The sequence below is a fragment of the Cynoglossus semilaevis genome, chromosome 9 (assembly GCF_000523025.1).
Source record: "Cynoglossus semilaevis isolate Cse_v1.0 chromosome 9, Cse_v1.0, whole genome shotgun sequence".
Taxonomy (NCBI): Eukaryota; Metazoa; Chordata; class Actinopteri; order Pleuronectiformes; family Cynoglossidae; genus Cynoglossus; species Cynoglossus semilaevis.
The window spans coordinates 7,885,182-7,896,517 of record NC_024315.1 but is presented as its reverse complement, the minus strand read 5'-3'; the positions used below and the strand labels follow the sequence as shown (position 1 = coordinate 7,896,517).

At 41.6% G+C, this 11,336-nt stretch overlaps 1 protein-coding gene across 1 annotated transcript in view; it reads left to right on the top strand.

The window, feature by feature from the left end:
• klf3 (Kruppel like factor 3 (basic)) overlaps nucleotides 1–10,952 on the top strand; it is a 15,323-nt gene extending 4,371 nt beyond the window's left edge. The window contains exons 2-6 of the mRNA XM_008316956.3: nucleotides 3,048–3,105; nucleotides 4,057–4,585; nucleotides 5,291–5,432; nucleotides 8,005–8,171; nucleotides 8,541–10,952. Coding sequence (XP_008315178.1) covers nucleotides 3,067–3,105; nucleotides 4,057–4,585; nucleotides 5,291–5,432; nucleotides 8,005–8,171; nucleotides 8,541–8,722 — 1,059 coding nt within the window. The 5' untranslated portion in view covers nucleotides 3,048–3,066 and the 3' untranslated portion in view covers nucleotides 8,723–10,952. The remainder of the gene's footprint in view (nucleotides 1–3,047; nucleotides 3,106–4,056; nucleotides 4,586–5,290; nucleotides 5,433–8,004; nucleotides 8,172–8,540) is intronic.
• The last annotated feature ends 384 nt before the right edge of the window (nucleotides 10,953–11,336 follow it).

The window sequence follows — 11,336 nt, the reverse complement described above, 5'->3', positions numbered from 1 at the left end:
CTTGTGTTGACTTAACAGAGCCTCACCAAGCTTCAAGCATAACTCGACTGAACTGTGAAAGTACAAATGTTGAGTTGGAATGATGAGGTGAAAGAGGTAAAGAGGTGACACAAGAACAGGAGAGAGCAGGAAAGTGGAGGCTGCTCGTATTCTCTGTGTGTGTGTGTGTGTGCGTGTGTGGGTCTGTGTGTGTGCGTTGCGGTGTGTTCTTGGACAAGGCTGTTGTCTGGAGGTTTCTGGTCTCTCTGGTGATCTCATCTTCTCCAGCCTGTTGCCATTAGACTGTGTGTGTATGTGTGTGTGTGAGCATATGTGCTTGTCTGTAATAATTCAGCTCTTTAGTGATTTAGTGTGTGTATTCTGTTGAGTTAGCAGAAACTTGCATTGCTGCTGTGTGTGTGTGTGTGTGAGTGTGAGTGTGCGGTTGAGCCGGTAGCCAGCAACTCCAAGCCACAATATTTTCCCCTTCAGTCATGTTTTATGTCATCTATAGAGGGGCAAAGGAAAGGAGTGTGAGTGCTGTGAGTCTCTCATAAATACAATGGTAAGGATGTAAGAGGTTGTTAGGGAGTGAGTGAGGAAGGCGAGGGAGGAAGGATAGGAGAACGAGGAGAAGAAAAAGCTTGAAGGAGGCCAAGAAAAGACAAATGAGAGAAGTGTAGGATGTGTGTGCTGAGTGGGTTGGGGTAGAGTAAACAGTAGCTCCACTGACCCAGAAGAACAATATTTGCCCACCACACTTGACATGCACAAACACACACCCTTATGTAGTGCGCAGGCGGGAAAGCTCAGGTACGACTACTTATTTATCCAACAGGTGAAGGTCGCACTTTTAAAAACGTCTTTTATGTTGCTTGGATGAGGCAGAGACGCAGCAGCTGTAAAATCCCTGGCTCTTCAAAACAACTTGTTCCTGCTGTAACGACTTTGACCCCTTCATTTATTGATTATGTCAGGAGATTAGTCTACTTCTCACAGCCTAATGATGCTTAATTCATCTTCACAGAAGCAGACGTTGTCACTGCTGAGAAGCCTAAACCTCAGAATGATTTCATAGCGCTCTAGAGAGCTGCGATGAGTCAATCAATTATAGGATTAAACTGTTGTCGTTATTGATGCTTTACAAGGAAATCTAATTCAGACAGAACAGCCGACTCCAGCTGTAGGTTCACTTTAATCTCCCGATGTATGGTGTTGTATGTCAAGATGTTGCTAAATGTTTTTTTTTTTTTTGTGCCACGGTTGTTAAATTTTTTTCCAGTTCCAGTTATAAACAAAGGTAAAGAATAGTTTAGCTCTTAACTACTTCAACTTCAGTGGCCCGCGGTACAGAACGGGTGAGATGATCTCTGTGTCACACACAGACGTACGCTCCTTCGGTCACCAGAGAGTCTTGAGAGTTTGGCACTAGTGTGACTGCAGCTCAGTTATTAACATGTCTTGTTGCCTCAGACTACATAAATCACATCACGTCCCTGTTACACCGGAACAGACAGAGAGAAAACCTGTTGACAACAGTTCTCATCTTCTCATAAATTATTTTAATGGATGATGAGAACTGAAGGGTTGGTCTTTAGTTTAGAGGAGAGAAGTATGCTCTGAAAACGAATGATGTCATTGTCCACTATATGGCTATTATTATTATTGTTTATTATGTAATATTTTGTAGAAATACGAGAAGACCCCAAGTCCTTGAAACCTAGATTTAACCCTATTTTTTTAGAAACTTACACTCTGGCAAATTTTTTAAATCTGAATATATGTAATGGAACTGATGATTCAGTTTGAGAGTTTCTAGCTTGTAAAACTGTCTTTGATGAGGCCACGTTTCCTGATGACATTAACTGATTCATAAATGCACCACAGAGAAGCAGCTGAACCTCTGACCTGTAAATTTCCCAACTGAGAGGCAGTTTCTGTCCGTGATAACTTCCTCTTGTTGTGATTGGTTTTTGCCACACAGCTCACTCTGATTGTCCCCTCCCTGTAGATCACAACCACAATAGAATAACTGATTGACCTCGCGTTGAACTACAGCACAATACAAACCCGGATTAGAAAACACACCCTTAAAGACATGTGCACACACACACGCACGCGCCCCCACACACACACAAAAACCACCTGCCTACAGTCTCTTTGTTTGGTTGGAGCCTGGTGAAGGGCGAGGCTCCAGTCGTCACATTCACACCCTTCCTGAAACAGCAAGTAAGCATCCTGCTGTCTGATTGGTTTGCTCCCCATCTGGACATTTTGTGTGTGTGTGTGTGTGCGTGCACAAGGGTGTGACGGCCTCTGGTTCTACCATTTGTTAATAATTAAAGACTAACTTGTCTCCAGGTCCCCCCCCACCCCCACCCTCCACCCTCCTCTCTCCCTCAGGGTACATTCTTTGACAGTTTGTTGCTCCTATGATCTCACATGCACACACATAAACACACTAATTTAGACACAAACAGTCATACTAGCTGCACCTGGTTATTCAAAGACAAGGTAACTGAAACCACCTTTGAAATCTCACACACTGAATCCCAAATCTGAACAGGATTTGTGAGGGTGTGTGTGAGGGTGCGTGTGTGTTGCCGTGCTCCAGTGCTCCACACCAGGCAGCGTCTGTCCCGGTACATCACACCTGACACATCTTTGTTTTCCCATGAAGCGCCGGCTCCACAGTTATCTGTGGGCTTGTTGAAATTGCGTTTTGAACTTTACGAAAACAAATGTTTGTGCTGCTTGTGTCATCTGATAAATGCAAGATTTTCACGATTGTCGTCTTCTGTGGTTTAGTCAAAATTAAGAAACAGGCGGTTCAGGTCTGACGAAACACTCAACGTCTCAGATACTTCTCCTTAGTGTCAAACGACTTCTCAGTGTGTGTGTGTGTGTGTCACTTTATTAGTGGCGTGTGAATATAATTTAGGAATAAGACAAACAGTTTTTAACCACGACCAATTTCCAAAAAAGTCACTAAAACCAATCTTGTATTTGTTTCTACTTTTTTAAAAACAGTTTCTAAATCTCCTTGTGTTTTTTTTTTTTTTTTGCAGGTGCGTGTCCTGCTCAACCATGCTGATGTATGATTACCCTAAAACAGACATGGAGACGGTAAGACACGTGTGTATGTGTGGAAATGTAACTGTTGGCTGTGGTGAATGTGTGTGTGTGTTTCACTCCCTTATTCATGTCAGGGCATGTTTTGTGTATCTTTGACCTACAACAAACACAGATACGAATAAACACACACACACTTGCAGACTTCTGCTACGTGTCTATACAGAGTTGTTCCCACATTCACACTCCTTCCTGGACAAACAGGCTCCTGTACAGTGGACATAACATACAATAGGACACTGGCAGGCGGCAGACTACTAGACAGGAAAACACACTGCACTCATGACAGCCCAACCCGTGGCTACTGACCAATGGCTAATTTAACTATTTGTAAGTATTTTCAGGTTGAGTCAGTCCAAGTTAGACTTTAATTAAACACTGGCTGAATGTAGGAAGCTTAGATTATGATGTTGTTGCATAGATAAACAGCCGCTATCTGGCAGTCTTGTTGTTGTCTTATGGGTTATCTAAGTTGTTGTGGCAGGAAATTTAGTCTTCAGTTCAGCACACAGATTAACACTTTTTTTTTACCATTTTTACTATATCCATTCTCCACCCATTTATTTCTGTAAGGACAGTGTTCTTTGTGTTCACCGTCTTTCCCCTCTGTCTTCAAACATAGGCAGCATCCCCAAAGTTATTTTCTTAGATGGTTTTGGCAGTGATTCCTTCTATTACTAATATTTCTGTCACGATACTTTGTTCTGTTCTTTCCAGTTTTTTTACATATAATGTAATGTTATGTTGTTTTAAACTGATGCTAAAACAGGATTGTTAGGTTTGGACTGAGCCTCCATGTTACTTGACCTTGGGGTTATTTCACCTATTAGGAAGCTGTTTTATATGCCAAGAAAAAGAATCTAGTCCATATCAATGCATGAAGGTTTTTTTAAACTCTGCTCTTCTGTTCTTCTTTTGTCTTCCTTCTTCTTCTGCCACCGACAGTCATTCTACCCTTCATTGGTGAAAGCTCCAGAGCAATTCAGAGTCATCTTCCCCCATCCTGCTCCCCTCTACCACACACACATGCATGCCTTCAGCCAGTCCCACACCCCCAGCAACCCCTCGCACGCCCAGTTGGAGCCTGTGGACCTGTCTCTCAGCAAGCGCTCCTCCTCCGGCTCATCTTCCTCCTCCCCTCCCTGCTCCTCTGCTTCCTCTCCAGCCTCCTCTCCACCTTCACCCCACAGCACAGGGAGCCGAGGCTCCCCCCGCTGCTCGCCTCCGCATTCCCAGCTGCGCTCCTCTCCGACCCACGCTGTCCCTCCGCCCACGCTCTCATACCCCACGATGGTGGCCCCTCTCCTCAGCTCAGGCACCGGGGTCATCCAAGGGTCCGGGGTCATGATGTCTCCAGTCATGGTGCCTCTGTCTGTCCTCTATCCTTCACCTCTTCACCTGCACCAGCAGATCATGGTGAGCCCACCTGTCACCTGTGATGACGACCACCACAGGAGTAGAGAGCACAAAACAGGTAAGATAAGAACAACAGAGGGCTGGTTAAAAAGACACTCATTATAGATTGATCAGAATCGTCACTGACTCAAATTGTCTTAGGAGAATTTGCTGACGATGCCATAGATCAGGCGTGGGCAAACTTTTTTTGGCACGTGGGCCTAGCAGATAGCAGATAGATGGAACGTTCATGTGAACTAAGACAAATGACATGTAAAAGTCATGCATAAAGGCTAAAATGCTTTTAGCCTTTTCTGTGCCATCTATTGGGGCAACGTTGGTATTGCACGGAAAAGGCAGACATATAATGATAATACAAATAAATTATATAATTTGGAAAAGTTTGGCGGGCCGGATTAAAAAGTTGAGCGGGCCACATCAGGCCCTGGGCCTTAGTTTGCCCATGCCTACCATAGCTGGTCCAATGTCAGGCTTTTCTCAAACAATCTGCCCCACAGTCTGCCATCACGTTCTAAGATTACTCATAGGTGGAAATAATGTTGAACTCATTTGCTAAAATCTTTGTTTTATAGTAGTTTATTTCATAGAGGATCCTGGTTTCACCAGGAAACAGCTGCACAGCCGTGACCACACGTCATTCTACCTCGTCTGTCACTCCTTCACGTTGTCTGGCACCTTTATACTTTGTTTTGTGTATAATTTCAGATTAAAAGAATGTGAAACCACGGTGACCACCTCACACATTTTTTTTTTCTTTTCCCAGTTCACTCTACAAAATCCTTGGAGCTGCGGGGCGACGCCCATGAGCTGCACAAGTCAATCAAAACCGAGCCCTGCCCCGAGCTTGTTCACGACCCCCACATTAGCCACGAGATGAAGTCGTCTGTCATCAGGATATCGTACGAGTAAGTCACTCACTCGCCGGGGTTTTGAAAGAAGCACAGAATGTTTCACAAGCGTCAGCTGCAGGGCTTCCTCTTTGACTTTATATGGAAGTGGTGGACAGAGACTGGATCCTCATCTGTTCCTCTTAGAATGTGTTGTTTGTGAGAAGCAGGTGCAGTGTGAAGATTAGAGATGAATGTTTTATATTTCAGTTTAAACAATATCAACATATTCTTTTTACAACACCACAGTCAAGTAAACACATCGGCTTTTCTCCCTCAGATTTATCCTCACTGTGGACATAACCATGTGACTCGCTGCATTTTTTTATCTATTCTTGCAAAGAAAGGAGTTGAGAAATGTCGTTAATCATTACTCTTCTCTCTGCAGTTTATCATTAGTAACTTCACTGTACAAAAGCACATGACTGCAGCCAGGCAGTAAATACACCTGGTTGACCTGGTTACCTCTGAAATCAAAGCTATATATTTTATGTTTATGTGTGAGACAAACGTGTGTTTGAAATACGAACACCTTTTATTTCTGCAGCCAAATAAATAACTGCCAGGACTGAGTCTGTGGAAGATCAGTCCACTGTACAGCTCTGGCTGTTTACAGATCATTTATCAGCAGGTCCTGCAGCTGGTCCAACTATCATTAGGTATACACACACTAACCTGTGTTCTACAGTGTTGGACCTGGTCTGAGGGCTGTAGTCCACAGTCACAGAAGGGACTCTTTGTTTAAGGAAACAACACGTCTGAACCATAAACCATGAGTGAAAGACTGTAGTCATCAAAACAGATAACAAAGAAATCTGGATTAAAAAAACCTGATACTCCAGGTTATAGAATTATATGTAGTCATCAAAACAGATAACAAAGAAAAAATTTAAAAAAAACTGATACTCCAGGTTGTAAAATTATAATATATATATTTTATTAATTTGTTTTAGTTTCACTAATTTGTCACATTCTGTGTAAGATGTGCAGAGTCTGCGAATGGTCAACGGTTGGTGTAGAGTCTGTGCTCGAGTGAGACTTTGTTTTTCCTTCATGTAGCCGTGAGGAGACGTTAAATAAACAAGGGGCTCGGAGATGAGTTTCTGTTTAACAGACGTTAACAAAGGACCAGTTGCACAACTGCTAAAACAAAGTCTCACTCTTCTCTCACGCACACACACTGTGTGTACAGCATGACAGATGGACTGAAGGCAGCCTGTGTCCACTTCGGTCATTTCTACTCCTCTTTACATCTCATCCACTTTTCGTTTTTGACGTAAACAACCTTTTTATCAGCACTCTCGTCCTAGTCTCTTCCTCCGCCCCCTCACATTTCCTCCGGCCCTTGCTTGCCACTTCCTGTAATTTTTTTTTTTTAGCTCATTGTCCGGCATCTCTCGTTCCTTCTCTGCCTCCTTCCCTCCCCTCCTTTTCACGCCCCTTTCCCGTGCCAGCTTCCTGTTCCTCCTCACCTCGGCCTTTTGTGCCACGAGTGTTTCATCTTGTGCAGAGTCAGAGTCTTTCCTGACCAAAAATAAAAGCAGGTCAGATGTAGACGTTAAGGCCAGGCAAGATTGCCACTCAGTTCCTGTGCAAATAAGGTTTATTGTGTCGTAACCCCACCCACACATGTATGATGACACACACACACACACACACACACACACAGAGGCAGTAGTTAAAAAAGATACTGGGAAACAACTGGGCGTGTCTGTTGTCCTGGAACAACGACATTTTAATCTATACCTATAGTATATTATATAGTAGGTCGGGATTGTTGGACTCGTATAATTTTACGTGTCTGTGCATGTGTGTGTGTGTGTGCGCGTGTGTGTGTGTGGCTTTTGCGGGGGATTTTCTTCACATTCCTCTATGTAGAACTGATCTGTGAGGGATTTATGTTTCAACACTCGACACCTGCTCTTAACTGACACAAATACACACACGCACACACGCACACACCCTGGTGAACATTAACTGAGGCTCACTTGATGACTCTTCATCTGCGTAGACAGCTTCATCCTTTCTTCTCTGTGACCACGAAACACTCTTTAAAAGTGCTCTTTCGCTGAGTCACGTCCCTGCCATTCTTCTCCGTCCATATTGTTGTTGGGTTCTGCAGAATAGCTGAGTGAACAATGTTAGAAACCTAATCTGCTTGTTGAGGCTGGGTGTGTGGCCAGATGGACTGTTGCAGAGTCGCAGATTGTGTTACACATTCTTTTCGTTTAATTTTTTATATTCTTCTGAATATTCAGCTGTGTGACACAGAAAACAAAATCCAGATTAAGTTTCCCGTAATGAAGAATGACTTGACTGGTGGAATAAAGAGAAGAGAAAAGCAGGAGGTGATGGAACAAAGGAAAGGCGTGGTAGACTGGAAAAGGCAGGAGGTGTTTTTAACTTCCTGACTGGTAAAAGTTGTTATTGCGCTTGAGAGGAGCTTCAGCTAAATTCAACTGTACACAACATCCTGGAAGAGGCAGCTGTCGCAACACATCGGCTCCCTCTTTAGGTCAATTCCGAGAATGACTTTTGACATCAGTTCTAACTCTTCATTTTTTCCTCCTCCTCTCTTTGTCCTCTTTAGGGGAAACAACCCTTCAGTCATAGTCCATGCAGGCTCCAAGCACCCTCTCCCTGCTGAATCCCCCGACTCCCTGAAGAAAAGACGAATTCACCGCTGCGACTTCACCGGCTGCAACAAAGTGTACACAAAGAGCTCCCACCTTAAAGCTCACCGCAGGACGCACACTGGTGAGAGGAAATTCATTTCCAAATGTTTGGTCAAGCTGTCTATGACCTTTTAGCTGTTTAATAATCTTAATTAAGATTAATCTTAACTATTTTGAGCAGTTCTAGGCTGACTTTATAGTTTTATTATTACTACTATTATTATTAGGGGATCCATTTTCTTTGTGGGCAAGTAATTGTTTGCTTTTGTTAGCATTCACCAGTTAATTCTAGTGGTTATCTGTAGCGTTAGCATCTAGTTTCCGCTAAATTTAAGAAATTAAAAAATAACATTTGTACCTGTACTGTAAAAAAAATCAAACAATTGGTTGAGACTCAGACTCCCCTGATGTAAACATCTTTCTGACCTCCGTCCCTTTTCTCTCTGTCCAGGTGAGAAACCCTACAAGTGCATGTGGGAGGGCTGCACATGGAAGTTCGCACGTTCAGATGAGCTGACGAGACACTTCCGGAAACACACAGGGGTCAAGCCGTTTCAGTGTCCAGATTGTGAGCGCAGCTTCTCCCGTTCTGACCACCTGGCTTTGCACAAGAAACGCCACCTGCTGGTGTGAAAAAAGAAAAGAAAAGAAAAAGCTCTGGGAGACACTTGAAAAGATCTCAGTACTGTTTAAATATCAGACTTGGACTAGATTTTTTTTTTACTCTTAAAGAGCTGACCTTAAACCTTGCACTCTGACAGGGAGGGGGCCTGTTCCTCAGGGTGCAAGTTTAGACCTTTTCACCTCAGTAGCCAGATTGACCTGCTGGTGTCCTTAGATTTGTCTTCAGCTCCTCCTGACTGTTTTAGAGATTTTGGTGATGTTCCAGACCTTCACCAGTACAAATACTAACCTTTTTTTTTTTTTTTTTTTTTTTTAATAAAGGCTGCACAGTGTTTCAGCTGGCCTGAGTCAGTGTGCAGCGTCCTCTTGCGGCCATGGAACCAAACTGCATTTGCACCTGCTTTGTTCAAGCAGCACAGCACACTCAAGCTTCTTATTTTTTTCGCGACCCCAGCAAAGATTGTGGACTTGGACACACACACACACACACACACACACACACACACACACACACACACATACATACATTCATACATGCTAGCTATGCCAAATAAATGTGAAACCTTCTAGAATGTATCACATCACACTGTGCTTTGTGTCATACATATGTTTTTTTCAGCTCTTTCTCACCAACACAGCTACCTGTGGAATCATACTCATCCTGGAGCCATCACTCACCTCATCTGCCTGTATCAAATCATGAAGTGTAAACTTAAAATACAACCACAAACAGGAAGCTAACGCTCGCACACCCTTGTAAATACTTTAATATGATTGCACACAACAGAATACATGCACTTAATTAAAGCAGTCTTGTGTGTATTTGGTATTTTGGTTAAAAAACCTTTGTGGTCTGGGGTCTCATTCATTGTCAGAGTGAAGTGGGGTTTTTTTTCATGTCATTTAGAAATGTGAACATTGCTGCACGGGGCATTATTGTGTTAGTTGAGAGAATGCATCACTCGATTGGGTAAAGGACAGAAGAAACATCTGACCAATGTTCTAATGTCACAGTTTGACGATCTATGAACTATTGCTTTGCTTTGTGACACCGTGGTAGCCTTTTTATTCTATGACACTTTAAGATGGAAAAAGTATAAAGTGCAAAGCAGGGAAATTTGCTCTTTCTTTGATGTTTAGGAATAGATGTATTTCACCAACATGTCTTAGGGGTGGTTTATCAAAAATAATACATTCCAGCCATATATATATATATATATATATATATATATAAAATTCAATACTTTCTTTTCCAAAAGATTTACAATATACAATTGAAGAATTTAACAGGAAAAAATGTTTTTTATGAGATGTTCTGTATAGAACTTCATCAAACAGATCTGATATATTAGAACCCTCTGTTTTACTTTGGTGTCCAGACCCACCATTTGAGAAACAGTCCTTTTTTAAAATGGTATTCAATTCCACATTGCTCAGTATTGTAAAACACCTGTATGATTACAATCTAAGGCTGTGAAACACCATCACCTTAAAAAGAAAGAAATGCAACCACAGTTAAAAGCATTTGTAGTTTCTGCAGATCAAGATAGTTTTGTGTGTAGTGTATTTGTACATTTCCTAAGTGCACTTTATATGCAGCCACTTACATACCTTACATGTTTATTTATATGTGTCTATATATAAACATCGTACACACACATTGTGTATCCATACAAACATTCAGCCTATGTATAAAATATTACCAACATCAAACCTTTCTTTCTCAAAGTGAAACTGCTGGTAAGTTTCATCACAAACCTGTAGACTTTTTTTTCACAGGAAGGTGTGATTGTTTGTACTTCCAAACGTAAACAAACAAACACCAACACAACACTGAATGTAGCGGCTCAACCATCTGCATTTGCTTCTGGATACTCTGCAGTTTTGCATGTATATGTTTTTGTATCTCAGCAATATTAGATGTAACATCTACATATCTATGTCTGTACATACAGTATATGTGTATGTATATTTGTATACATACATACATATATAATTATTAATTATTAGACTGAAAGGGCAATTTAAGGTTTTTATTCAGAACGATTTTGATACTTATAACGTCTATTTTACGTTTCTACGTCATGTCGGTAATTCAGCCTATTTCTTAATCTTAACAATGGCTATTCCAAGGGAACATGTTAAACTGTGAACATATAGCTGTACAGGTCTCTCTGCAATGTTGCATTTATTTTAAAACAGAATATTAATACCACTTAATAAACTTATTGACATTTTATTCTGTGTTGTGTCTTTTTTACTCTGTGTGTGACATGTTGATGTGTGTGTTACTTTATTTTAATACATTTCCACACAAATGTAAACGTAACTTTTACATTATTTCTTATATAAAGCAGTAGATATAATTATTTTTAATAAGGATGACTTTTTACTACACAGATAAATCAGTCCCATCAAATATAAAAACAGGTAATGTAATAGAGCCTGTTATATGTGCAGCTAGAGTGGCTGATGGGTTCGTGGTTGTTGTCAAAGAACTGAAATTTGAAATGGTAGGTGTGACAACAGATGAGTAACATGGTCCCAGATGACTGGCTATGGTAAGACTGAAACAGAGCTGAAGAGATTATTCTACTCTATTTGTTTCTTCCAAACAGATAAC